Source organism: Amblyomma americanum, chromosome 4, assembly GCF_052857255.1.
Source record: "Amblyomma americanum isolate KBUSLIRL-KWMA chromosome 4, ASM5285725v1, whole genome shotgun sequence".
In the NCBI taxonomy this organism is placed as follows: Eukaryota; Metazoa; Arthropoda; class Arachnida; order Ixodida; family Ixodidae; genus Amblyomma; species Amblyomma americanum.
In genome coordinates this window covers 164,970,610-164,998,607 of record NC_135500.1, presented here as the reverse complement: position 1 = coordinate 164,998,607, position 27,998 = coordinate 164,970,610, and the positions used below count along the sequence as shown (strand labels likewise).

The 27,998-nt window shown below is 47.2% G+C and overlaps 1 protein-coding gene across 1 annotated transcript; it reads right to left on the bottom strand.

Moving 5' to 3' along the window:
* Positions 1–4: 4 nt before the first annotated feature.
* LOC144129904 (putative fatty acyl-CoA reductase CG5065) lies at positions 5–27,274 on the bottom strand. The gene is made up of 12 exons (XM_077663962.1): positions 27,146–27,274; positions 26,317–26,433; positions 25,253–25,428; positions 24,684–24,756; positions 21,447–21,553; positions 21,085–21,259; positions 20,785–20,829; positions 20,539–20,657; positions 13,108–13,347; positions 12,227–12,356; positions 11,519–11,646; positions 5–282 (listed from the first exon to the last, which is right to left on the bottom strand). Exons 1-12 carry the CDS (start codon positions 27,272–27,274, stop codon positions 189–191), a joined length of 1,533 nt encoding a protein of 510 aa, XP_077520088.1. The 3' UTR covers positions 5–188.
* Between the last annotated feature and the right edge of the window lie 724 nt (positions 27,275–27,998).

The window sequence follows — 27,998 nt, the reverse complement described above, 5'->3', positions numbered from 1 at the left end:
TGGGTGACGAAAACGATACTTTAGAGGGGCTTGAGCTCGTATACTTGCAGTTTCTGTCCTGTTCGCCGTCAACGCACGTCACGCACTCCACTACTAATTCCCCTGTCGTTGCCGTCACAGTGTGAGTGATCGCAGGTCCCGAGCAAATGGTACTTCTTGCACACATATATGGCAAACGTGGGCGTTGCTTAGCTCACACAACAATTAAGCCACATTACCACCAGCAGACCAAACACAGCAATTGCCAAAAAGAAGTTCACGAAAATGTGTGCAGCGTAGAGCCTGGGAAGAACAAGAGAACACTGCCATGACATAGGAGAACACTAACCACAGAATTCACAAACGCGCCTCGACTCGGCACTCCGCCTCCACTCTGTGGAATGGATGAAGCAGCCGCCTGCTATTCGAGTAAAGATTGGGATTCTATAACACCGCTCGGCGCTATCTCCGACCTTGAGCAACATTATTCCACCCCGCTTCACTGTTGGATGCGAGGATAGCGTAAGGAAACGAGATTAAGACAAAACATCGGCTGTATTAGAGCGGCAGGCTGGGTTGGTTGGTGCATCTTTATCTTAGAAATTCGGTGCATTGCTCTAAAAAACACAACATAGAAGAAGTTAGTAAACGGGAGGCGTGGAGACCTATAACTGAATTTATTGCGATGAAGGATGACATAAGGAAAAAAGAACAATAAATCAAAGCAACGTGGTTGTTACCACGGGGCGTCCAAAAGTCGCACCTTACCATAAGCAAGGAGGCTGGGGTTTCGGAAACCAAAAATAAGCTTAGAAGGCCGCTTGGAGTAGGAGTCCGAGTCGAGGAGCGTTTGGGAATTCGCTGGTAAGGACGGCTATAGGGTTCAGAATTAAACAAGGAGAAAATAACACAAGAATGCGGATGTCGCGGTGCTTAAAATTTGACCTTCCATTTCTCCGTTAGGTTACTCTTCATGGTGGACTGCACTTTGCCCAGTTTTTATTGGCATCGCTACAGAAAACTTGGACCATGCGTAGCGATTAGTGTATATGACGGCAAGGTTTTGCTTGTGTAGCTTTGCGCCCAGTGAGTTTGGAATGCTTTTACAATTTTACAACAGGTGGTGAGAGGCGTGAACGACACCCCCTTTCACTAGTTGCACACTATGCACAATCGACACAGAGGTGTCTGAGAACACATCTATCGCGCTTTCCTTTCCTCCACCACCACCACCACCATTATAAGCGATTCCAAACGCGCCTTCCAAAACTACGCCTGCAGCCGGATCTCTGCCCCTGTACAGCGCACCCTAATGCACAGCCAAACTTCATATTTTGTTTGTCTCATATGGGCACCGGCTCACTCTCTCCTACCCAGCAACACTTCTGCCCATAACACCGTCCGCGAATTAGCCTACGGGGCAAAGACAGCAGGCATGCTGAGTACCCGCAAGGGTATACGGTCGCCATCTAGGACGAAATAACACAAGCCTACCGACTGGCTCGCCGCAGGTATCCGGCGGGACACAAGACACTGTCCAAGGCCCAGGAGCATTCCTGGCACCACCTTTAGACCAACATATACCAACACTCCACTCTGTGCGCCCACATATATCCCAACCGCTACTCCAATGCGTGTAAGCTTTGCAACGAACCCGCAAATCTAACTCAGGTCCTGTGGGCATGTTCGCTAATATCAACACCACGCTGTAATATCCACACTGTGGAGCAGTGGGGGCACTGGTGAGCAGCTCTATCCCTGCCGTTCAAGCCGCTGTTGTGGCCCGGGCCTCGGAGGCTGCTGGGCTCAAAGGCTCCCGGCCGTCCCATTCACCATGCTCCCTACTTGCTAATATTAAAGTCAAGTAGGCATTGCTAACACCATGTCGAAAAAAATCTGGCTGCAAAAACGGGACCAGTTCTTCTGCGATCTAAAGCAGCTCCAGTCATACTTACAGATGCGCTACTACCTGGTTATGCCTACGATGCGCACAAAAGCGGAGTTGTGTCCACTTCTTGTCCTTGTCCGTTGTCCGCCAGCGCTGCCTTTCTAAGAACAATGAATGCCAACCAATTCGCCCAGCAACATTCCTTGCATAAAAAAAAGCTGAGTCAGCGCCCCCCCCCTACCCTACTAGAGGCGAGAAGGAAAATCTGCATTAGCAGACGTGGAGAGGCGGGCTCAGCAATGCCCCCAAGCGAGTGGCGAGTGCGGTGAAAGGTTTTTCCAATTCGTAAAGCGGTGAAAGGGAATGCGGCGCCGAAAGCAATCCTGCGTCATAGGTTTATCCGACGATGCGCATCAAGTTAGCCTGAATATGTGTAACGAAACAAATTTAAAACCATGAAAATTATGAACCAGCCATAAAGCCAGTCATAATCAAGCGAAGTGTAAATCCAGCAAATGTAAAGCATGAAACCATTAGCGCGACATAAACGCGAGGAAAAGTATAGAAAAGTAATTGGGGCGACTTTCAGGCAATGGTATGCGTCAAAAGACAAATAAATCAGATGCGAAAGCATCATCTTACGCAGTTCTTCGCATGAGGCCATCTGGGCACCTGTCAGTTTTTCCCGCCTTTATTATTTGTCTCGTTCTCATGCATCTGCCACAACTGTTTATTAGCGACCGGGAAGATCATCTGCTTAATCCTCAGTGTTTTATTACTTGGAATACTGCCAACCTGTGGTGGAGACCTTAGCAGGTGGGCATGACATGTATCATTGCAAAGGATAACATTTCTAAAAGCAAAAGACAACTATAATCTAGACAATTCATAGCACAGAAAAACTGAAAAGAAGCTGACAGATTTCCGTAAGTAACTTAAAGAAAAAAAAAACATGCTTGTTCAAAAACATAAACATTAAATTTAACATGGGCACGACACATCGTATATTCCTTGAACTAGACAAAAATGAAGAAAAAGCTTTCTAACCGCAACTCTAATTTTAAAACTCGGCTTCTATTTCGGAACAAAAATTTGAAAATGAATCAGCGTTAGTTACGGTAGCGTCTAGACGGTTCCATTCTCTTGTTACTAGCGGGAAGAAAGTACCTTTGAAACTGTCACTTTGATAAGGATATTCGATAAGCGTTGTGACATTCCGTGTATGCTACGAGGATCCACGTTCGACGGCGCGGCGTAGACGGAGACCCGTGACAGCGGCATCATCAATTACCCAGCCATGCTCTTTGAGTGACGACCAGAAAAACCGGTCCCGCCGCCGCCCCGGGGAAACAGGCTTTATCCTCCCCAATTTCCGGTTACATTCCAGGACAAGGGAGCTGTCAGCGGGCCAGAGCGCGCCGTACCACAGCCGACGCTATGCGATACCGCGAAGACGACATTCTTTCCCTCCCCCCCTCCTTTGTCGTGGGCTATCGCCGGGAAGGCACCCACAGCTTCCCAGAAGGGCCGCGACGGACACCTGTCATGGCGGACAGGTAGTACTCGCCAAGAATGTGGAAAGACAGGCGCTAGTGAATTAGCTCCGAAGAGAGAGCCTGTGTATACTCTCATTTGAGAGAGAGTGGTGGCGTTTTTGTTGTTTATTTAGTTTGTATTGTTAACAGACTCTGGGTTCGAGGCTAAGCCCAGCCCAAGGGGTGGTCCCCATCTCGCATGTTATTTTGGATTGGAGAATTGATGCTTTGGGCGGGCCACTGGAAATGACCGCCCTTAGTCCTTTGTTAATCAAGTGCTTAAAAGCGCATGTAAACGGATGCAGTCCAGTCTGAGCTGGGGCTCCATGCTTAGTATGAAATGTGATGCTACTTAGGCACTAACCTGCCCGGTCGATGAGTAAAGTAGTGCAAAGTTTGTTCTGTTGTAAAATTATGCTCTGCTGTCATCATCTACAAGCTCGCCTCCTGTTCATCGTCCAAGCCGAACGACACTAGAGGAAGGGTTTGGGAACCATCCTCGAAGAAACGGACGACTATTGAAATTCTACTGCATACACGCTCAGGACGACATCATTCGCCAAGAGGGCCTTCAGCGCCGAAGCCCCGACGGCGTGCAGCTTCTGCCAGCAACCGCTCGAGCCCAACTCCGGAGCCACTCCATCGCCCCCATGAAGTCGTCGGCACGTAAGCTCGGACGCCCCAGCCTCTGATGTATAATCTTAATCATGTGTAATTATTGAATATACCTGTTTGTTTAAACTGAGCCATACGGTGTCTCTTTGCCTCTCCGTCCCGTGTGGACCTGCGCATTATGGGGGTCATTACACTGGTGTCAGAAGTGGGGTCTCAAAAGCAAATGTCCTCTGAATGCTGTGACATTCATGACTTCAAAATTGTAATCAAAAGGGAATCACGGGACTGATTGTGGGACTTTTACCCCCATTTGAGAGGCTTGAGGCACTGGAGGGCTTGAAAAAAAAAAATGACTGTATCTGAGGGAGCTCCCACTCCACAGCCGTCGCTCGGAGCAAGCATGCTGGCATTAGGAAGCGTCATTCCGACGTTTACCGGAGATAAGACAGGGGTTCCAATCTGCGATTTCTTTTCCATGCTAGAAGAGATTGGGAAAATGGGGGGATGGTCCGATGCTCAAATGCTGGGAATGGCGAGGTGTAAGATGGCAGGAGCTGCTCATGATTTTGCCTGGCGAGACGAAAAAGTAAAATCCACAAAATCATTTGCGGAATTTAAGAAGCTCGCGTTTGAGCATTTCGACACTGAACCACGTCACGTGCGGGTACAGAGGTTCCGTGACGCCGGACAGATGGTAGGGGAGGACGTGCGAACATTTGCGTCGCGGCTTCAGCGCCTAGCACGCGATACGTTAAGCAGGGAGGAGGAAGGAGACCAGCTAAGGAAGAAATACGCGGAGGATATACTTAAAGAGGAAATGACCGCTTTGTTCGTGGCTGGTCTGCAAGACCCCGTGCGCCGGTTCGTGCTCTCGCGCAAGCCGAGCAATTTCGACCAAGCCGTGGAGGCCGCATTGGATGAGGAACGAAATGAGGCGTTAACGACAGCCGCAGCGAGAGTACGCGTCATAGAGAGAGCGGTGCTCAACCCTGAGGTTGCTCTCTTGACAGAGCGGTTAGATCGCTTGGAACAGCTGCTAACTCAGCAGGTAGAACGCCAGGTTGAAGCGCGCGCTCAACAGCGCCCAGTCGCTGGAAACCGGAGACCGCCACAAAGCTACAGGCGCGGTATGCGAGATTTTGAAGAAATCGTATGCTTCGCTTGCCAGGGTCGCGGACACATCGCCAGGTTCTGCCAAAACGTGCGCCGTGGGGAGCCACAAAGAGAAGCAGGCGAGACACGCCCTAAGCAAGCCTACAGCGGGGCTCCAGATACCGAGACAAAAAACTAGTTAGTCCTCCCCAGCCTGAGGAGCGTGGGGAGGGAGCAGTGGATGATGAGGTGGTGGTAGTTTGTGTGGCCGACGAGGCATGCCCTGTTGTGCGTTGCAAGTTAAATGGTTGTTGTATGGAATTGTTGATAGATACGGGGTCAAAGGTGACATTGCTTAAGGAGAGCAGTTTTAACACGCTTCGAAGGAAGGGGGACCGCGAGGTGTTGGAAGCGTCTGGTGGTATGGCAACCAAATTTGTAGGCATAACGGGGGATCCTCTTGGCATAAGTGGACTCTACCGGTTACACTTCTCTCTCGGCGGAATTGCATTGGAGCACCCCTGCTACGTATGCCCGGACACGGTGTCTCTGCCAAACGGAGTGTCAGGTATATTAGGGCAGGATTTTTTGAGAAAAGGGAAGATAGTAGTCTCATTCTCTGAGGAAGAGGTTAATGCGGGCGGCTCAAAAGTTCCGTTTTTGAACAGGAGAGGGGCTGAGATTCGCATTACCGATATTGACACCGGTCAAACAGTGGGATCATTGGAGAAGGTATATTCGCGGGTTGCCGTCCGGCTGGTCGAGGAGGCGGTCGTTCTTCCTTGGTCGGAGCACATTTTGTACGCGTTTGTGCCTTCAGATGTAGAGAGCGGCGCCGTGGGAGTGCTTGAGCCGGTCGACTCTCTCAGCAATGGCCTGAAGGCAGCCGCGTGCCTCGTGACAGTTAATGACGCCCACAGAGTGCCCCTACGGGTGGTTAACTGTAGCCAGCAGCCACTGAGCCTTCCAAAGAACAAAACATTGGCTTTCTTCACCTCTGCGATAGAGCAACGTGAGCCCACCGATACGGTACTCGCAACTGTAGAGCATGCTAGTCCTTCGGCTGCTCCAAAGGTGTCGTTCGATCTTTCTCACGTAAAATCCAGGGAGAGGGAGGCTCTGGCTGGTTTGCTGAACGACTACTCGGAGGTATTCGCCGCGTCCAACCTGGATTTGGGCTGCTGTGGCGTTATAAAGCACAGGATAGAAACCGGCACTTCATCGCCCGTTTACCAGCGTGCGTACAGGATTCCTTACTCCCAACGTGAGGAGATGGAGCGGCAGGTGCAGGACCTGATTGATCGCGGCATTGTCGAACACTCAAAGTCACCCTGGGGAGCACCAGCACTATTGGTGGAAAAGCCAGATGGCTCGTATCGATTGGTAGTGGACTACCGCAAACTAAATGCCGTAACTCCATCGATCCATACCCCATCCCCAATATACAGGAGACGCTTTCTCAGCTGGGCTCTGCCAGGTACTTCACGGTAGTGGACATGGCGGCGGGATTCTGGCAGATAGCAATGGATCCGGCAGATGCCGAGAAAACGGCATTCAACACGCCCTCAGGGCACTATGAATGGAAAAGAATGCCGATGGGTCTGGCCAACAGCCCTGCTGTCTGGCAGAGAACCGCTGATGTTATCCTGGCAGGTCTTCTGGGGAGGCTGTGCTTCGTGTATATGGATGACATTATCATATACAGTGACAGTTTTGATAACCATTTGCGCGATATTGAGCAGGTTTTGGTGCGACTAAGAGCAGCGGGTCTCAAGCTGAAGCCCTCTAAGTGCCAATTCCTCAAAAACGAGGTGAAATACCTCGGGCACGTTGTTTCAGCTGACGGCGTGCGACCGGACCCTGAGAAACTAAGGTGTGTCTCGGATTTTCCATCCCCGACTAGCGTCCGCCAGGTCCGGCAGTTTCTCGGCCTGATCGGTTACTACCGAAGGCACATAGAGGAGTTCGCCAAGCTCGCTAAGCCGCTCACCGCCTTAACAGCCAAAAATGTCGCCTTTCGCTGGGACGAAAATGCGGAGAATGCTTTTGGGGCCCTGAAAAGGAAGCTAATGAGTGCACCGCTGTTGCGCCACCCGGATTTTAATTTGCCCTTCGTTATGGCCACAGATGCGTCAAAGTTCGCAGTGGGTGCCGTGCTATCTCAGGTTATCGAGGGCAAAGAACATCCCGTTGCTTTTGCTAGCCGACAGCTGAGCCCCACAGAGCAAAAGTACGGAGCTACGGAAAGGGAGTGCCTCGCCGTTGTCTGGGCAGTAAAGCACTTCAGATGCTACCTTTACGGCCGCAAATTCAAGCTAGTCACAGACTGCCATCCTCTGAAATGGGTGATGAGTGTCAGGGACCCTAGCTCGCGACTCGCTAGATGGAATCTACACCTGCAGGAATACTGCTTTGAAGTTGAGCACAAGTCAGGAAAGACACATCTGAATGCTGATGCACTCAGCCGCACAGCTGCCGTGGCAGCTATAGATGAGTTTGTCCCCGTAGTCGACCCCGCCGAATTACGCACAGAGCAGTGCAAAGATCCTGACCTGAAGCGAATAATCGAAAGCTTAGAGGGCGCACCGTCTCACCCCGAACAGCTAGGTTATTTCATTGGCAAAGACGGCACCCTGTGTCGGCGCACGAGGCCAACCAGGAAAGGGAGACCAGAGAAAACCGCTTGGGAGAGAGTCGTCATACCTCGGTCGTGGACAGAAAGGGTTCTTCGCGCGTTTCACGATGCGCCATGCGCCGGTCATTTTGGCGTAGCGAAGACACGCAGGCGTGTGGAGCGTTTGTACTTTTGGAGTGGCATGCGACAGGATGTTAGAGACTACTGTGCGAAGTGTCATTCCTGTCTCGAAAGAAAAACACCCAAGGGACGAAGACCAGCTCCAATTCAGCCGTTCCCTGAGGTTTCGGCTCCCTTCGAGCGGACAGGTATGGACATAATGGGCCCCTTGCCCACGACCACTTCCGGAAACAAGTACATTTTAGTATTTGTCGATCACCTTTCAAAATACGCGGAAGCGGTAGCACTCCCAGATCAGAAGGCAGACACGGTTGCAAGAGCATTTGTCGAACAGATCGTGCTCCGACATGGACCCCCGAGGCAACTCTTGACAGATCGGGGAACGAACTTCGTGTCGCAGCTAATGAGGAGAGTTTGCGAGCTGCTTAAGATCGCTAAGAAGCAGACAACACCGTACCATCCGGCTTGCAACGGCGCGGTGGAGCGACTGAACCAAACCGTGGCCGGGTTCCTGTCGCATTTTGTTTCGCGCGACCAGCGGGACTGGGACTTGTGGCTCCCGTATGCAATGTTTGCCTACAATTCCGCAGCACACGAGAGCACGGGCGAATCGCCATTCTTTCTTCTCTACGGCCGAGACCCGGACCAGCCTAGTGAAGTGCCAGAGGGCCCCCGTCGTGTCCCATACGCTTCACTGGACGACTATAAGGTTGAGCTAGAATCGCGCTTGCAAGTGGCGAGGGACATCGCAAAGGAGTCCTTAAAGAAAGCGGCGAAGCGCAGGAAGGAGGTGCACGATCGCAGTGCTAGAGACGCGCCGTTTGATGTGGGGGACAGCGTGTACATTGAAAACTGCCAAAGGCAGATTGGGCTAGCTCGTAAGTTCCAGACGAAGTGGAGAGGACCGTGCGAGGTTGTCGAGAAGCTTTCTCCGGTAAACTTCAGAGTCCGAGACGTGAACCGGCGTTTGATAAGGATACACGCAAATCGCCTCAAGTCGGCACCGGTTCAGTATTCACGAAATGAGGAAAGGGAAAGCGCGGATTTTGATGGGGACAGAAGTGAAGCGGAGCGCGCAGATAGTTCGCAAGAAACGCCCTCTCCTGCATTTGTTCGGCAGGCGCCAGAGGTGACGGCCAGAATGCCACCGGATTTACTTCATGCATTGCTAGAAGAAGAAGCGCGCGAGGTTGCCGCGCAGATAACGCCAGGAGAGGCTCCTGCCACGAGCCCTCGCGAGTCCCAAAGCAGACAAAGGGGCACAGACTTACTTAGTATGACTCATGAAGACCGATATCCGCTGCGAAATCGGAAAGCTAAGTCGGACTAATAGCGTAAACAGAGCGGAGTTTTGAACTGGTTAGAATTGTGTAATGCCACAGCTCATAACATTGCTATGTGCTTATGTGTTAAGTTATCGGAGTTGGTAGTTAAACCTTTCTGTCATTAAGTAACACCTTCACAGGAGAGCATGCGGAGCGCATGCAGAACCTGCCCTACTTCCTTTCGTTATCTATATTTTTGTCTGTGCCGTGATCGTGCTAGAAGTGGGAGCTCCTTTGTAACTGTGGTAAATTTATTTCGTCCAGTTTGGACTAGAAAAGAGAGGCTTGGGTGCTGAGTTTCATGTTTATCTGTAAAAGAAGATCAGTGCTGCCCCTGGAGACGCCAGTATTGACAGCGGAGGCATATGGTGTTGTGCAGTGGTGTTGAGTGCAGCGAAAAGTGTTTTGTCGGACGCACTGTGCGAGGCGATTCAGAAAGACAAGGGGAGCTGCGTGGACTCAAATGTTCGGAGAACATTCTTCTGGAGGGTGAGCAAGTGTGACATTCCGTGTATGCTACGAGGATCCACGTTCGACGGCGCGGCGTAGACGGAGACCCGTGACAGCGGCATCATCAATTACCCAGCCATGCTCTTTGAGTGACGACCAGAAAAACCGGTCCCGCCGCCGCCCCGGGGAAACAGGCTTTATCCTCCCCAATTTCCGGTTACATTCCAGGACAAGGGAGCTGTCAGCGGGCCAGAGCGCGCCGTACCACAGCCGACGCTATGCGATACCGCGAAGACGACATTCTTTCCCTCCCCCCCTCCTTTGTCGTGGGCTATCGCCGGGAAGGCACCCACAGCTTCCCAGAAGGGCCGCGACGGACACCTGTCATGGCGGACAGGTAGTACTCGCCAAGAATGTGGAAAGACAGGCGCTAGTGAATTAGCTCCGAAGAGAGAGCCTGTGTATACTCTCATTTGAGAGAGAGTGGTGGCGTTTTTGTTGTTTATTTAGTTTGTATTGTTAACAGACTCTGGGTTCGAGGCTAAGCCCAGCCCAAGGGGTGGTCCCCATCTCGCATGTTATTTTGGATTGGAGAATTGATGCTTTGGGCGGGCCACTGGAAATGACCGCCCTTAGTCCTTTGTTAATCAAGTGCTTAAAAGCGCATGTAAACGGATGCAGTCCAGTCTGAGCTGGGGCTCCATGCTTAGTATGAAATGTGATGCTACTTAGGCACTAACCTGCCCGGTCGATGAGTAAAGTAGTGCAAAGTTTGTTCTGTTGTAAAATTATGCTCTGCTGTCATCATCTACAAGCTCGCCTCCTGTTCATCGTCCAAGCCGAACGACACTAGAGGAAGGGTTTGGGAACCATCCTCGAAGAAACGGACGACTATTGAAATTCTACTGCATACACGCTCAGGACGACATCATTCGCCAAGAGGGCCTTCAGCGCCGAAGCCCCGACGGCGTGCAGCTTCTGCCAGCAACCGCTCGAGCCCAACTCCGGAGCCACTCCATCGCCCCCATGAAGTCGTCGGCACGTAAGCTCGGACGCCCCAGCCTCTGATGTATAATCTTAATCATGTGTAATTATTGAATATACCTGTTTGTTTAAACTGAGCCATACGGTGTCTCTTTGCCTCTCCGTCCCGTGTGGACCTGCGCATTATGGGGGTCATTACAGCGTATACGCGTGCTGGTTTCTTAATGCACGCTTTTGTGACAGTAAAATGTACATTGATGAATTAATCTTAAAAGTGTTGTTAACAAGCTGAGAAAGTAATTTTAGTCGCGCGCGCTTTGATCTCTTTCTTCTATTATCTCTTTCTTTCATAACGTGCATTACCCGGCAGGCTGTTACTTAGTGAAAGAGCAAACAAACCCACGGACCAGAAAGGGCGACCAGACAGGCCCCCCTTTAATCTTTTATTACCGTGTGTATGCATAAAGGTCCTACGTTGCGAAGCGGTGAGTTTCAGCTCAAAACAGTGATATCTGACATTAGCTGCTAGTTGCTTTCTATATATCTGGTGCTCGCGTGTTTGTGGTTCGTTGCCCATTGCTTGATGCTTTCGCATGGGAATTGGCCCTGAAATCTTGAGGCTGAGGCTGGTTGGCGCTTTCTTCTCTTCAACAGTACACTTTTCAAACGCTCTAGACGAGGTTAGTATCCTCACTGCACCCTATTCTCTCAGAGAGCAGATATTTAGTTATCTTAGTAGTATTGCATTCTCGTGTCCGATGTAACTGTACTCGTCCTTCGTTTCTTCTTTCAGTTCAATACGATGAACGCTGTTCTGCCCGCACACAGATGTTCTCTGTTCGTATTCCGCGCGGGATTAGATAAAAACTCAGCAGCAGCTGATGCGTGTTCTTACCGTCGTAACCGCTTCCGTGCCTGCGGAAGTTCGTTTTCTTTGGCTTTGAAGAGGTACTTGCGAGCACCCAGCACGTAGTTGTCGCAATACGAGGTCCATTCCATGTTTCGGAGGTCGATGTTAAACAACTGTGTTAGTAGGAAAACAAGAATTATTACTGCAGCTGTAAATACAGAGAGCTGCTCGTAACAATAAAAAAGTCTCCCCTTTAGGACAGGGCTTACAGTATTATATCACAACTATTATTTTCCTGTGAGCAAGTCAGTACGAAACAATGAATGAATTTCAATATGTCAGTGATGCATAATGTACTGTGAGATCCCACCGCTTTGGGGGGCTTCGAGTTATTATTGGTCACGAGGAAGTATTTAAAGTTCACTGAAACCTCAGTGCAGTACCATGTCTGCATTAAATTTGAATCGAAATACGGGTGCCTAGTTTGGCCCTTACCCCCTAACTAATGCGCCACTTTTTATTTTTAAAGCGTACCTTTAGGCATGAAGAAGTTTAATAAATAAGTCTGTAGGCATTGAAGCCAAGTAACCCAATGTGCCGGGCCGCCCCAATCTGAGGCTCGACCAGGGGTCCGTGTGCAACTGCTGAACGCCTTAGCCACTCAGCAATCGGGGCGGGGTAGCAAGTCGGTTCTGAAAATAGCTATCTTATCCATCTGGCTGCTTTTATTGTATTGAATGGAGGTAAATGCACCTGTTTATCTGTGGCAGAGAGGTCGTTTATCAGCCCGACGACATTGCTCGATCGGAAAAGCCAGCTGTTGGTCGTAAAGAACTTTACTGCGTCGATGCCCTTGTAAACCTTCTCATAAAGGGCTACGAACCTGTAAAACCCAAAAGATGAAGCGTCAAGTGCACCCTGCCATTTTATTGTAGCCTACGAACCAAACTATCATGTCACAGCAAGTACTAAACTTTAGCGATTGGTTTCGAAGTACAAAGGCGGTTACATTGCTAACCGCCACTGTCGTGTTAACCTTCTGTGTCCCGAACATGCAGCGCCATGTACAGAAAATTTTGCAGCACTAATCTGACACAAAACGTCGTGCGGTGTACTGGAGGAAACAAGGCAACAATTAAAGGAATGAAAATTACTCTGTTTGCTTGAGCGTCAGTGAGTGCGCATTCTGTAGAGAAAACTTTTGAGACTCCTCCCACGCTGCTCAATAACAACCCTTAATTAATCTGTTTGGCAACCATGGTTTTTTAGGTTCCGCTTGTTCATAGCGCCGTTTAACCTTTTCTTTTTCCCTTACGATAATCCTAGATTGCTGGCCTTACATCGATCATGAGTTAGAGAAGCGACAGCCTAATGATAGTTTAATTCGCGAAATATTTTCAACTAACTGGTGCCTTGAATGACTCGGCCTTTGTATGACTGAACTGAGCGACTTTCCGCGCCGGAAGCATGTTCAGCGTATGCTCTCTCTGATCTATTGACATGCTAAAAAACAAAACTAAAAGCTTCATTTTAGCAGGGCCAAAACGAATAGCAGAGTATGCGATAAAGTTCAGCGTGCCGTTTCATGAGCGGGAAGGTTTTCTTCATTTGGCGTCGGCAAAACCGGAACCAACCTCGGCTGTCGACCTGTCAACTGCAGGGCCAGGTCAGCTGTGCGCGCTGGCACGTAGCGCAGGCATAGGAGCAGCAGGCGATGCAACAGCTGGTTTTCGGTCACCAAAAAAGAGGGGTAGAACATCGTGTCGGGCAGGGGATATATTGGGACGATCCTCCGTAGTTCATCAAGCACTTCACCCCACGTACGTGGCTGGAAGTTGCTCCTAGTGCAGTTATACACCCTGATGTGTTCTGGCCTGCACAGAGACATTTGCGATTTCAAGCGCACGAGTCCACTGGTGTGGTTAAAACCTATGCACAACTTAGAACACAGTGCAAAATAATCACGCGGTAAGAAAGAACAGCGAGCAAGTTGCGCCCGTCAGTTGCTGGAGCCGCTGTTGAGTGTCGTTAACCCGTAGTTCGCTGCCCAGCCAACAAGTATATCTGAAAAAAAATCCATCAAATTTTTCTCCTTTTCATACCAGTGGTCGAAATTTGCCTATTTATTAATTACTGCATTTACTGATCGGCTGGTCGCCGTTGAAGGCGACCTAACTTTGCTTATTGTAATTTACTTGAACAGGAACCTGTTGAGTGAATTGGCTGCCCATAGCACATAGCGCGAAATCAAGACGGGATAGGAAAGGGCACATAGAAACACGAACGTTGGCTTCTAACTCGACCCGCCGCGGTGGCTCAGTGGTTAGGGCGCTCGGCTACTGATCCGGAGTTCCCGGGTTTGAACCCGACCGCGGCGGCTGCGTTTTTATGGAGGCAAAACGCTAAGGCGCCCGTGTGCTGTGCAATGTCAGTGCACGTTGAAGATCCCCAGGTGATCGACATTATTCCGGAGCCCTCCACTACGGCATCTCTCTCTTCCTTTCTTCTTTCACTCCCTCTTTTATCCCTTACCTTACGGAGCGGTTCTGGTGTCCAACGATAAATGAGACAGATACTCCGCCATTTGCTTTCCCCAAAAGCCAATTATTATTGGGTAACTCGGAAGTCAGCGCTCGTGTTGCAGTGAGCCCTTTCTTTATTCGTCCTGGTTTCGCGTTGTTTTGTGGTACGTTATTTAGCTCTATTTGCTGCAGGTGTATTACGCTATGATTAACTGCGTGCCAGGCTTCCATGACTCTCAAGATACCAATCTATATGCACCTCCTATATCTGAGTATTTATGACAACCATGTTGCAATGAGGCACAATTATTAAGCTGGTGCGGTATACACCCGTCACTGTAATTCTGCATGAACGCTTAGGCCAGAGAAGAAATAAGGATCCAGCCCGTCTAGCCTGATGGAATCAAAAAGAGAGAAGAACAAGTGAACATATCCCAACAGAAGCACAGATAGCACTTTGTTTGTTATTTTTTGAAATAATTGAAAACAGAAGATATGTGCCGAGTAAGAATTCTGGGAATTTATACTGTCACGATTTTTGGCCTGGTTCACCTTTTCCTCCCTCTATCATTCCTAGCTGCATAGTGCGGAGGCAGGGAGAGCAATGCCTGCCGCCAGATCTCTTATCAAAGGAGGCTCCGATCGAAAGCAAAAGCCAGCGTATAAGGAGGGATGGTGAGAAATAGTCTCTCTTTTTGTTAATGCGGACTCTGAAATGCATTAACTTCATCATAGTGATGTAATAGAAAAAAAGAGCACTGATAAGGGCTTACATGTGTATTACATGACGCAAGCAGCGATTTTTCGTCTTCTTTTACGCTCATTCCTTATTAAAACGAAAGCTTTACTGGCCTAGTCAAGTCAAGGTCATCGACGCTGCAATTTGACTTTCAAGTGGAGGAACGGTGGAGATGTGGCAGCCACGTGACTTTCCACGTCGCAGCTGCAAATGCGAGCCGCCGCTGTGCTGGTGCCGCTGCACCGACCACCGCCTTGGCAGCTGTGGCCAAGTAACTAACCGCATGACTCGCAGTTTGCTGGAAAAATGAGCCGGCGCCGCTCTCGCGGCATTCGCATTGCAGTTCTAGCTATGAACGCAGCGCGTTGGCCGGAGCCGTCTACGTCGTCGGGGCGATTTCGGTAAACCACGCTTAGTTGAGCGTAACTGCAACCATTTTTTTTTTTGCTTTGCTCTGTGAAAATAAGTGAATGGCTGGTATTTTGCTCACATTTTTCATGTTATTCTCTGTCATTCCACAAAAGAAATAAATATATCCTGTAGTTACAGTCAAGTGTGTCTTGCCTTGTCTGTCTGGCACCGTTTCTAAACATCGCAGTGAACTAAATATTATGACTTGTGCAGCATTCATACACATATTTTTCTGAACCTCGGCTAAATCTCTTCCTAATAAACAAAGCTGCGTCGATATATGCTCTTACATAGTGCTTTTTTTATTGTCATTCATACATGATTCCGTTCTTCCAACTGCACAGTCCTGCAACTTCCGGTTAAACAGCGCCAGCTGGCTGCAAAGCGGAATACATTGATGAGAGTGAATAAGACCGCAGTTACGAGAAGTGATTTCCGAACCCTCACATTATTCGGTGTTCCTCAGAAAGGATCAATTTCCAGAGGTGCGGCGAGGTGCTCCAGAGGGCAGAGGTGCTGTTACGGAGTCGGTCAGCAGTAATCCTTACCGTATTGTCCGCCCCCATCTGCCTGCGACTAAGCTGGTATCGAACACTGTTTTTACGAAAACGGTTCAGCTTAGGTCAAGGCCAGCGCACCGAGCTGAGGAAAGAATAATGAAAGGTGTAACGTTCAGAGACAGGAAGAGGCAGAGTGGGTCAGGGATCAAACGCGTGTTAATGACATCCTAGTCGAAATCTAGAGGAAGAAATGGGCTTGGTCAGGGCATGTAATGCGAAGGCAAGATCTCAACGGTAATAGACTGGATTCCAAAGGAAGGAAGGAAAGCGCTACAGGAGGCGACAGAATGTTAAGCGGGTGGATGAGATTAAGAAGTTTGTATGAATAAGGTAACCGCAGCTGGTATTTGAGAGGGTTAATTGAAGAGATATGAGAGAGGCCTTTGTCCTCCAGTGGGCATAGTCGGGATGACGATGATGATGAATGTGCTCAGAACTTTCGAGACGCTCTGCGTCCTGTCACTAACTTGAGTGACCTTAGTTCATGCGGACAGTTCAGATGTCGCATATTTGAATAGTCTCAAGCAAGCCAGTGTTAGTAAATTCAAAATTTGGTAACACCGGAGACCTTCGTCAGAACTCATCGTTGAATAGAATTTACCCAGAAACGGATACTGTCATGACCAGTCTGCTGTGGCTTCCGAATGTCGTGGAGGATGGAGGATAATCGCAATGCCCTACGATCTTGCGGGATAGCGACATCAATCACGGTTAAAGACAGTAGGGTTACGGAAACGTAGATGTAATATTGAGTCGGGGCATTGTGTTGAAGCTGGCTGTTGGTCAGCGATGTACCCCATCTTTTAACTCTATCTGGAGTTCAGTGATTTTTTTTTATTCACGGTAGGCCACCCCTGTGCCTACGTTGCCACGAGGTGGGCCACATTCGTCGGCACTGCTGAAATCCCCACTCTGATGATTGCTGGCGTTTTGGCCACTCTAGTGAGGAGCGCACAGTTTCATACGCACAAAAGCCGCGAGGTGGCCCCCATCCTATGGATGACACCCTGCAGCAGCTTTTCATTTATGCTATAGAAGTACTCGATTCGACTCGCAGCGAGTCAGAAGGTGCACCCGTCACAGCTGTTCATGCAGCCTTGTTACAAGATTAGGACGCGGTTTGTGGCGCTGCACCTGCTACAGATGAACTTGTCGTGTCCCAGCCTCCTCTGAAACGACAGTTGCCTGCTGGCGCCGAGTTTTCTGCGGATATCCTCGCAACAGAAATGTCTCATGTGCATCACTTTCGACAACGCCCTTGCGCTCCCGAGTCCAGGCGTTGTGGCTACTGCGACGTCCCCTAGTCAGTGTTCGACAGTTGAAGCCGGTTGCGTGAGCGGGTGCACCGTGCAAGAGCCAGTGCTGTGCCTACCATGCAGCCTTTTGGGGGTTCAAATGGTGGCCCATGCTTTGATAGTATGACTTTGAAAGTATGATACCGAATGTATGGTCGCAAATGCCTGGGTCTTCTTAGGACTCTGATGACCTTTCTGCAAGGCACATGCCTCGTCACAAAGCACCAATGAAGAAAGCAACACACCGCTCGCCCTCTCCTTCCTTGCTTTACCTCATGGATGCGTAATTTCATCACTAGTCCATCATGGTGGCCGCCCAGCACCGGAACTTCGGAACACTGAACGTGTGGCAGGAAGTCCACATTTATTTGACGCCGCGGTTGCCGCGGCGGCTGAAACGGTGGAGTGGGCTGTTGACGTTGCTGGCCAAGCCGGTTGCCGAAAGCGTTCTGAACTGCGCGAGCCAGGCCGCGCTCCAAGCTTCGTCTTCATCAGCGCCGTAGGCGATACCAGCGCCGCTACAAATGTCCGTGGATCTCTAGCGAAAAACCGGAACAACAGCTCCTGCTGTTCTTTAGTAGTATATAGCTTAAGTTTGTCACTATACAGGAGACCAAGAAACGTAGTGATGAGGCCACAGAAAGAGCCCTCTAGCCTTTTCCAGACGATTGCGGTTTTGGGGTGTTCTTGATTACGATAGTTTTTTTTTGGCGCAAGTGCATTTGTGGCTAAAGAGCGCCATGACGCAAGGTTTTTTCATCTACTCAATGTAGGGTCCAAGACCGATTTCCTAAGCACTTCACCCTAAAGAAGCCGAGCAACACTCAGGAGAAAGCTTGTGCCTATTGTATCACCACTGGGTACCCGGTGGCACTGTAGATTTAAACCTCATGCCTCCCGCATGCGAGACGGATGCTCAAACGACTAGGACACCGGTGTCTTTAGACTCTGGGTTTTTCGGCGGGTTGCCCTCTGTTCTTAGAAAAGATCATCTGTATTCTCACCTGATTTCCCGACTAAATATAGAGCAGCGGTAAATACGTTGTGTTGGGATGTATGGCAAGCCGCGGCGATAGATCAACTTCTACGCTTTCCATGAACGCGCAAATCTAACCTACTTGCTCCACTGCATTCTGAATGTCGTGCTATTTAAATCGGGAGCTTCTACTGCGTGCGATATCCAAGTGTTCGTAGCCGCCTGAACTAAAGTAGCGACAGAAGTTTTATGGTGCTCTATTGCATAACTTAAAACGCTGGCCTATTAGACACTGGGCTATCTTGGCCCACATCCTGCTCCAGTGCGCGTATCCGGGAAAATTCGCGTGCCCGTCTAGTCCAGTTCTTCATGTTTGTTAGGCGAAGAACGATCGTGCAGCTTTTAAGCCAGTTTATTTATTAAGATTTCTTCAGATCACACGATGATTACTTTGCCTATCGGTGAATGCACCTTTCCAACTTCCACCCTCGACGAACTAAATGCAACCTCAATGGGTTCAACGGAAACTAAATGGTTTGTTGATCAGAGATGAGGGGATGGAATCACGTGTAAATTCAACTTTTTAGCCTTGCTTTCCCAAGAGCATGCATTTACAGGCTGCTCGGAAGACGTTAACGCCGGAAGTCTGAACCATTGCCATTCAAACCGGTTCATTAAGATCCTACTTTAGGAAACATCACGAGAAGCAAATGCTGAAGAGCCTTTCGAACCTTCAAAATCTTGAATGTGAGGCTTCTGGTTCATACTCAGCGGTACTCTCCAATGTGAAGTTGCAGTTTCAACAATTTCACGTGGAACTCTACATGGCTGCCGGTATTGTGTTTCGCTCGAAATTTCGCCAAGCACATTTAGCGACCGACTGTCAGGTCTTGCTTAATGAGTGTTATCATGAGCATTTCTCCCCCGGGCACCCAGTACGAATGTCGTGGAACCTCCTGCCCCACTACAAACTTACACCAACGTACTTCAGAACTTAAGATTATGCCGTCGGGTCTACCCTCCGCCGGCTAAGACACTAGACAAAGGGGACGAGGTACACCTCCGAAAGCCACAAACCAACACTTACAACATCCCCCGAAGACTACACGCAATAGATCCGGAGTCATTTGACTCGCAATGCCAATTCTGCGGGGAGAAGGCGGACGTATATCATGTGGCATGGGCCTGCCAACGAAATCAAGCAGTCACTATTAATAGCCAGCCAACCCAGGGGGGGGGTGGAAGGCAGCTATGACCAGCTCGGGCGAAACGAGTCAAAAAGAACTAATCGAAAGAGCCCGGACAGCAGCCTACGACAATGGGGTTCCGGACTGAGAGCTTCAACCGCCGCTACAACCTCCTATACAATTTCATTCAAATACTTTCACCACCACCACCATGCGGTCGCTAACTGAATGCCAGCACTTCATTGTGATGTCGTCTTGGTCACAAGCGCTAACGAAGTTACGTCGGAATTCGAAAAACTGCCTGATGGTTTAACATTGATAAGCACGAAATATTGTGAAAAAGCAGAGTTTTTTTGTAGGTGGACACCACCGCCACGTACCTGAAAGCGCGACTGTGGTGTCCATTGACCCAGGGAGCCAGTTGTACACATCTTAAACTTTTCCACCATCAGTGCCAATTTACGAAATGTACGCTGACAGATTATGCTCCAGTGCCGCATCTCTGCAGCAGCTTTGTCACCGCCAACGCGAATTGTTCTAGCGGTGTGTATCTGCCACATGTTGTCCATGCCAGCGCATGCATCGTACATCTTTATGTCACTACCGCCACATAGCTCAAAGCGCTAATATTAGCTAGATAGTAATATTAGTTGATGAAGAAGGCGATGTACGAAGAAGACGAGTGTGTTGCAGTTTAACACGAAGCATGATCGGCTGCGGCGACAGCCTAGTGCTCTCGTGCAGTGGACAGCGAAGCTGATACTTTCATGCAAGCGCGGGTTCAAATTACAGTCGCGGCAATATTTATTTCATTTAGTTATTTATGCTCTGCCCAAGATCACCCTCAAGGTTAAGCATCACACAAATCGGTGAGCAGGTTTTACCTTGTCAAGTAGCGCTTTCGCTATAAAATACTTTGCCTCTCTGTGTACCACTACTCCCTCTCCACGGATGCTGAGGATGCAGCGCGCTTTATCTCTCTCGAGAAGCCCATTTCAGAGGATGAGAGCTCGACAGTCAGAGGCCCTTTAACTTAAGAACAATTAGAGGATGCCATGCATTAATTGCCACTTTCGGAGACGCCCAGCTCTGACAGCCTCTCAGAGGAATTTTACAGGGCCTTTAAACCCCCCTTGTGCATTGTTTTACTTAAGACTTTCACTATCACTCTGGATATTTTAGTCTCCCAGGGTGTCTGTTAGCTTTTAGATTGCATTCTGAGGCCCAAAACAACCCTTTAAAACGTGGTAGAGGAGCCGAGAGGCGAAACCGGAAGTTGGGCTGTTTTAGCATTTAAGAGAACAGAATTACGCGTCGTGGATACATTTAAAACTCCACAGAGAATGATTGAGAAAGGACAAGGTATAATCATTACCTTGTTGTGTTGGTGTGCCAAGCGACGCATATGAGCATATTTGCCACTATATCCACAGGAACGAGGTCAGCTAAGCATTCCTCTTTCGCGATGGCCGAAGGTAACAGGCCCAAACCCAACTGCAAATGTTTGGAAACACATTGCACATCACGGCATATGCAAAAAAAAAAAAGGACGACAGTTCCCGCCATGTTAAAACGTAACAGCCTCGGGATCAAAAAGACAATACGTTTTGTTAGTACTTACAGACACCATGATACCTGTACAGCCATTGAGGTTGTCGACCCAACCCTTAAAGAAAGAAAGGACTACGTAAATTCGCTACGCTCACAAGCAGCTTTCACATCGTCATATGAAGAGCTAAGGAGTTCAGCTTGCTTCACGAGAATGCACTTAGAAACCCCGTAGAAAGCGGTTTCATCTTGATGAAGCCCCAGCTACATTACTGATGGTTTGTTAATGAAGTTAGGCTCACTACGAGGCGTTAAACAGTCCTTAATTTTTGTGATCGAATACTAGTATGCGAACATAATCCTGATTCCTCACCGGAAATGGTTCCTTCCACGAGGCCGTGACAATGGACGGCCGGACTATAGCCACTGGCAGTGTTCCTCGCTCATCTAAAACCAGTGATTCAGCCACTGCCTTGGTCAGAGCATAATTGTTTGGCTGCCCAATCGAGAACTCGCTCATTTTTTCAGCTATCTTCTCATCGACGCATCTGCATTGAAAGGAAAACACAAACCTCCCATGACTAACTGATCGTCCTAATTATTTGCTCCTTTGCGTGTGGACAAGCTCAGTTCAGCTAAACAGAGTGAAGCCTGGCCAATAATAACGACATAATAAATTTAAGAGATTCATTGTAGAATAACTGTGACACAGCAACTACGTTCAAGTCTACTTACTGGGTTGCTTCTATTAACCTCTGCGCATCTACAGGTGAGGGGTATATCATCTCGTGTACTTCGTTCTTGCTCCAGTTGGAATATGCCGTTGATACGTGCACAAAAGCCTAGGAAAGGCATGCGAAAAAAAATTAAATCAGTAAAACAGCTAAAAGCGGTAACAGCTGGTCAGAAATGTCTGCTCTGAGCTCTTCCTGATTGAGTGTGTATCTGTAGCAGCTCTGGAGTATTTTAAATAAGAAATAGCATAGCATGATTGGTCGTTTGTAATGCAAGTACGAAATGCAAATGACGCCTATAACGAACCTGCGTTGAATCTTGCCGTGTCAATTACAGCGCCGTAACACACGGCCCAGTGAGAGAAGCAAGCAGTTTTTAGTCCCCAATTGGAACAATTGCACTACCACCTGGGCCGCGCAGGTTCCCTATAGAGAGTCTCTTGAAGCATTTACAAGCATCTATGTCATGCACCTCCCAATGAAAATGATTAAACAATCGAAAAAAGTAAGAAAGCCATGAATGACACAATCCCACTTAGAAACGATAAAAAAAGAACAACTATCTTTTTCATGTATTCCATAGCATGCAGTCGATCTCCGATGGCACTGTAGAAATTCAAAACGCATCGAAATAAACTGAACATCGAACGCAGGCGAACGAAAACAACTCACTATTGAAATTCCTCTGATGATATAAAAACAAGCAGCCGGACGCTGCATAGAAGGTAATTAACCGTGTACTGGGCCACGGAAAGAAGCATTTACATCCGAAAATATGACACTCAATAACCGAAACATTTCTGGTCAAAAACTGGCGAACATTTTCAACGCATACCTTTTGGCTATTTCTACAACTGCCACTGGTGATTTTCTGGTAATACAGACCAGACCGTATGTGAAAGGTTTTCTCTTGCGCCTAGTGATGCATGTGAAATCACTGAAATATTCATGGTTTTGAACAGCTCTAAGACCTTAGATATTAAGAACATGCAAATTAAGGTGGGGTGATACTTTACGAATAGTAGCCAGATAATATTTCGTGGCAATAATACAAGCACCGATACGCTCATGAAACCTGGCTTATATCGCACGCAGAAGCTATAGCTGCAAGAAAAGTTAACATTTGACAAAAAGTACTTATAATTTATTTAAATTTCTAAATTTTTGACGCTTTCGTACCCTTCTTTCAGAAATGGCCTGAAATAAAGTGCTGAAATTAGCAGTGTGGGAAGGCACACCCAAGTATGTGTTACAGAAGTGCAACCACAATGAAAAGCCTGGAATAAAAACATTTTCTAATTATTTATTTGTCTTCATTGAGAGAAATTCATTCGTAATAAAAAAATAGAGAACAATGCTGTTATTCTAGGCTTGTCACAAGAATAGGCATCTCACGAGAATTCTAGGCTTGTCACAAGCATTGTCACGATGCCAATCCTTCCTGACCGCGCTAATGAAACTTCAGATTTAGCAAGCATTGCTTTCTTCGTATATAAATTATTGAAGCCTATTCTTGAATATAACTAAACAAAACATCCATAGATTAACTGTTCTGCAAAAGAAAGTTGTTCGCATAACCGCACACGTTCCATAATTCCGGTCTCTGCGTGTCTCATTTCAAAAGTAAGAAATCATAGTTTGTACACCTGCACAAATATCGCTTCCTATCTTCCTTTCCACTTGTACAGCCCTAAATGATTTCTTAATATCTACAGAGTGCCATACAGCTAATGGCAATGGTTCACGTACAGCCAGCACTGACCCATGGTGCGAGCTTCATTTCCGCATCAACTGCGATGTAGTAACATTACACCATACTGTCCCTTCCATTATTAACAAGCATCAAGACACCAAACTTCTCAATATAAAACAGTTGCGATAGCTTTTTGTAAATATTAGGAGAATATTGTCTGTGTCGTATAATTTGCTGTCGTTCTAGACTAAATGATGTTAAATTGACAGCCGCATACGTTTTATTACGTTTTGTTCAAATTAGTTTTTGCTATATTAATTTATACAAGCTGAGTATTTTTCATTGTGAGCTGTAGTGCAAAATTTGCTCCTTTTATGTTATGTGTGTTTTATATCAAGCCTGCCTGCTAGCCTTTTTTGTATGCGTGTAAATTGACGAACTCAAATGTAATCCACAGGGAATTAATCATAAGTTCTGTTCTGTACATGGCTTTATCATCTCAGTATCATATTTCCGCTGCTTTGTCGTCTTTGTAAAACCAAGTGAACGTTTCTGTGACCACGTCAAGCTGCCCAGAGCAGCTTTTAGTCCTGAAAACATTCCGGCATGTTGTAGAAAGTAAACACTGAATTCAATTTGAGGGAAGTTGACATTTCATCCTAATTTACGTATGGCCTCAGTGTACGGCATCTGTTCACAGTTACCGTTTTTTTTTCCCTGGCTATCTTGAATGTATTGGGGCGCATCTTACTAAAATGGAAGAGTTGAACTATATACAGACTGCTTGCCTTGTAAATTAAAAAAAATCAATATATGCATGGAAATACGTGGGTAGATTGGCACAAAAATAAACTCTTTAAACATATAAGAGGGCAGACTGGCGTCCCTAGTTTGTGTAGTGAAAACCGATAGAATATAGATAAGAGTCTTAAATTAGGATCACAGATTTGTGCGCTGACAGCTTCAGCACCCTTTAACAACTGATGGCACGAAGAAATCTGTGAGGAAGTGGGGCAACGTAATTAAGATACCAGATTCCTCATTTAATTAAGAAAGCATCGCAAATTTTCCCCGCTGGACAAAAATTGTGGGCGTGAAACCGGGGATGTCCTAGGTAAGTGCCCACTATTTTTTAGCTCACCATCGCAATGACCTAGATTATGTGGAGGATAGTGTGAGAACCCGGTGTCATTTCTTAAAAAAAAAAGAACATTTATTTTTCAGCTCGTCGGTGCGTAAAGAAAAAGACTGGCGAACATTAAGCTGGAAAAGTCACAGCTGGCACAGACAAAAATTGTTTGTTGTGCTCTGCTGATAGGATTTGGGGCTCAACAGCCATGGTGATGAATTTATCAGCGCAGTTTGCTTGTTTTACTAATTTCTCTTTGATGTGATGATTTTAGCTGTGCACAGTACTTCCGTGGCTTCTGTCACTGCTCTTAGAGCGCATACATTACTTATGCATATAATTATTCGCATTCTCTTCCGTCCTGCTACTTACGTTTCAAAGCTCTGACTATTTGTACAAAGATGACAATAACTTACACAAAGCTTTGGCATCTTCCTACAAAGTTCCAGAACGCACCGGGTGCCCAGGACATTGAACGCAACCGCCCGTCTGAAAAAGACATCCAGTTCAGAGTTCTAAAATTGGCCAGCGTGTTCACATGGAGGACTGCTGCGCGTTGGGTTTCTTTATTTCGCATTAATAAGTGTGTTTTCACCAATAACTGAAACTGTGCCCGCATATGTGAATGAAGTGGTCAGAGCCCCGCCTTCTTAGCAGCAACGAAGCGGGAAAAAGTGATTTCTTCGAAATGAGAAGGACAGCCGAAGTATACAAGTACATTAGATCGCTCCAGTTCAATAAGGGTTTAATGAAGAACGCTGTGATGGCTTAACCCCCCGGGAGGGCCTTCTCCTCCTCTGGGAGGGTGGGAATGAGGATGGTGGGACCAAAAGTATTCATTTAGCTTATGCTATGCCAAAAATACATAATGAACAGGATGTAGCTGCTATTCACGTCATGTTTTAGGAACTTTTTCAATGACATCAAATGCAGAGAGCATAGATCTGAAATATGATATGTGTACGTAAATTCTTGAGTAACTCACTTCAGAGGATCATAAAATCTGACGGTGGCAGCTGAGTGAAAGACAACAGAGACTTCTTCGATTAAGGATGTCTGGTCGGCATCACTCAGTCCCAAGTTCGGCAAAGCCAGGTCCCCTGCGATCGCCCTGACTTTTTCCAGGGCAGCAGGCTGCTCTTGCCTGACGCGGTCAAATACCTGGAGAAAAAAAAACGAAATAAATGTAGCTAAAACATTTAGGAAAGGAAAACTAACACGATATTAGCTCGAACTTCTACGTCGATCATACAGATGGATTCTTTTTGTACAGATGCTGTCAAACTGCGCAGCTGATCCCGGGAGCTTGTTATCGTTACGATATAATATGTCATGCTTTATGAAAGGAAAGACCCCTAACAACCTGGCGTGTGTGGAAGAAAAGCTAAAGAAGTTTGGCTTTCTTAAATTCTTTTTGACTAACCCGTTTCCACTTACTAAAAGGAACTTTTTAAAAGATTTAACGACGGTAGTGTACTGAGATTGATCATATGCTCCACCACGATGCCTCTATCGCTTCCGTACTGACGTTATGATTATGCGGTAAACTGAAATCGTTGCCTTTGGCGATGTGGTAGCGCTGTGTCTTTTAATACGCCCATTGCCTGAGGCCATAAAAGGTTCTTCCCTTTTGGCGTCCATTGAAAGGTTTTCAAGGGGAAAAAAGCCAACGCAGTATGCGGCACAACGGCCGCGGAAAAGGAATAAGAAGCTTGATTGCATTCAACCCTGAAAATCGTTCGTGAGAATGCGTTCTAGTGTATGAATGTTAATTTTCGCTAGGATCATGACTGGTAGCTCTGCTTCAAACAATCCAGCCCAAATATTGGCTTTAAACAAAAGGGTATAATAGTGGCAAGAAGCCGAGAAAATCTAAAGTTTTATATATATATATATATATATATATATATATATATATATATATATATATATATATATATATATATATATATATATATATATATATATATATATATATATATATATATATATATATAGCTTAGCTCCAACAATTATTTGTTCAGACTAAAGCCCGAATGCAGAGTTTACCTCAGAGTTGAGTGCAGTTCGAAGCCTTGCAACCGGTTCTTCTCCGCGCTTGCTTCGCACGAGAAGGTAGACCCGTTTCACTCCGGGACAAGACCGCAGCAATTTTTCAACCAGAACCTGAAACACGAGGATGTTTATGTCGAGCCGTAATGAACTAAAACTAATGCTATGAAGAAGCATCGTTAACTCGAGCAAGAATAAAACACATATTTCAGTCTAGCAGTGCTGTAAAGCTGCTTGGCGGCTTTCCAAGGCACAAGTGATAAAAATGACTGAAACCTGGTCGGATCGAAGCTTCTTTTTGGACCGATATTGTTTTATGTCGTGTTAGACACCATGACACTGTATATGACATCTGTCCTGTCGCACCAGATCCATGAAGCGCTGGAAAGCTAGGTTCCATCCAGTTACTGGCTGAGCCATATGCCGGTTAAACGTGTCACATGACCCATTAAACGAGCATGTAACTCCGGTAGGTGAGTCATATGAGTCGATATGCTAGACACATTTCTAAATAAGGCGTCACTGGCCAGCGTTTTGGTTATCGCATTATTGGTGGTCGCGATTTCCTAGCGCACTCTCGCAGACCAACCAAGAACCATTTCGCGTGGCGGATTTTTTGTGAAAGCTACTACTAATTCCTTCAAAACTACTACTAATTCCTAAGCATCCCAAAGCACATTTAACCACGAAAGCACTACGCGTGCCAATTTGGCAACTTGCTCCAGATGTAATTGCTCCTACAACCAGCTCACAAATTGTGGCATTCAAACGGCCGTTAACATTTATTGAATGTGTGGGTGTGACCAATGATGGGAACCATGCCTACCTTTCCTATGAACCCTGTTCCTCCAGTGATGAATAGGACACGACCATGGTAGAATTGAGCCACACGTGAGTCCTGCTGTTCTCCGGCACCCACTGCCAACCGCGAGCTCAGCTGCGGCTGATTTACCATGGCGCCTGACTATTCTTCGCAGAAAACTGCAGAGCACAGGAAGTTCGTTTTTAAGAGAGAACTGCAACCAAATACAAAAAAAGTTTAGTCGCAGATGGTACATATAGGGCTAGTATGAAGTAACCATCTTTGCTGTAGGTAATGTGATGCGTTATTCCTCACTTCATGACAAGTGTCCGGAACAGTCTTCCTGACCGCCAAGCTTAGTCCTCTAAAACGCAAAGCAAAACAAACTTCATATGCTAACTGATGAATCAGTAAACGAATATTATGGTACGTTTGCCGATATTAGGGCGTTTAGGACAGTCTTTGAGTTGCCTGTTGTCTCGCTATGTTCGACTCTTTCTATTACTATCAAAGAAAAAACTTCCCTCGTTAGAATAACAGCTCGAATGTTAACTATATTTTGTTGTTTTTTTTTTGTCAGCTCGAGCTTTAAGGAACAAACAGCAGCTGCAGTCGACTAAGATCAGCCGTGTATCTTAAAAGGTAGGCACCAGTGCTGACTTCTATGATACAGCAATCACTGACTTAGGTTTCAAAAAGTGCACTCTGATTTCGGCAGCTAAGCATTAGATGCTATAGAATACGTGTTTAACACCGCAGCCCCAAATGTGCTACAACGTTAGACATGTCTTTTCTGAGATCTGATTTTCATTTCAACTATGTTGAGATACGAGTCAAACAGAACTTAAAGCGCTGTGTGCATGTTCGGCTCTTCTAG

Excerpts from the sequence above, each read along its gene's own strand:
- LOC144129904 (XM_077663962.1), bottom strand. The coding sequence starts at position 27,274 with ATGGTAAATCAGCCGCAGCTGAGCTCGCGGTTGGCAGTGGGTGCCGGA. Across the intron at positions 24,757-25,252 it reads AGATTTTATGATCCTCTGAA|ACGGGCGGTTGCGTTCAATG; the intron begins GTGAGTTACTCA and ends TGTCTTTTTCAG. Across the intron at positions 13,348-20,538 it reads TGGCACACCAACACAACAAG|GCCAGAACACATCAGGGTGT; the intron begins GTAATGATTATA and ends GTCTCTGTGCAG.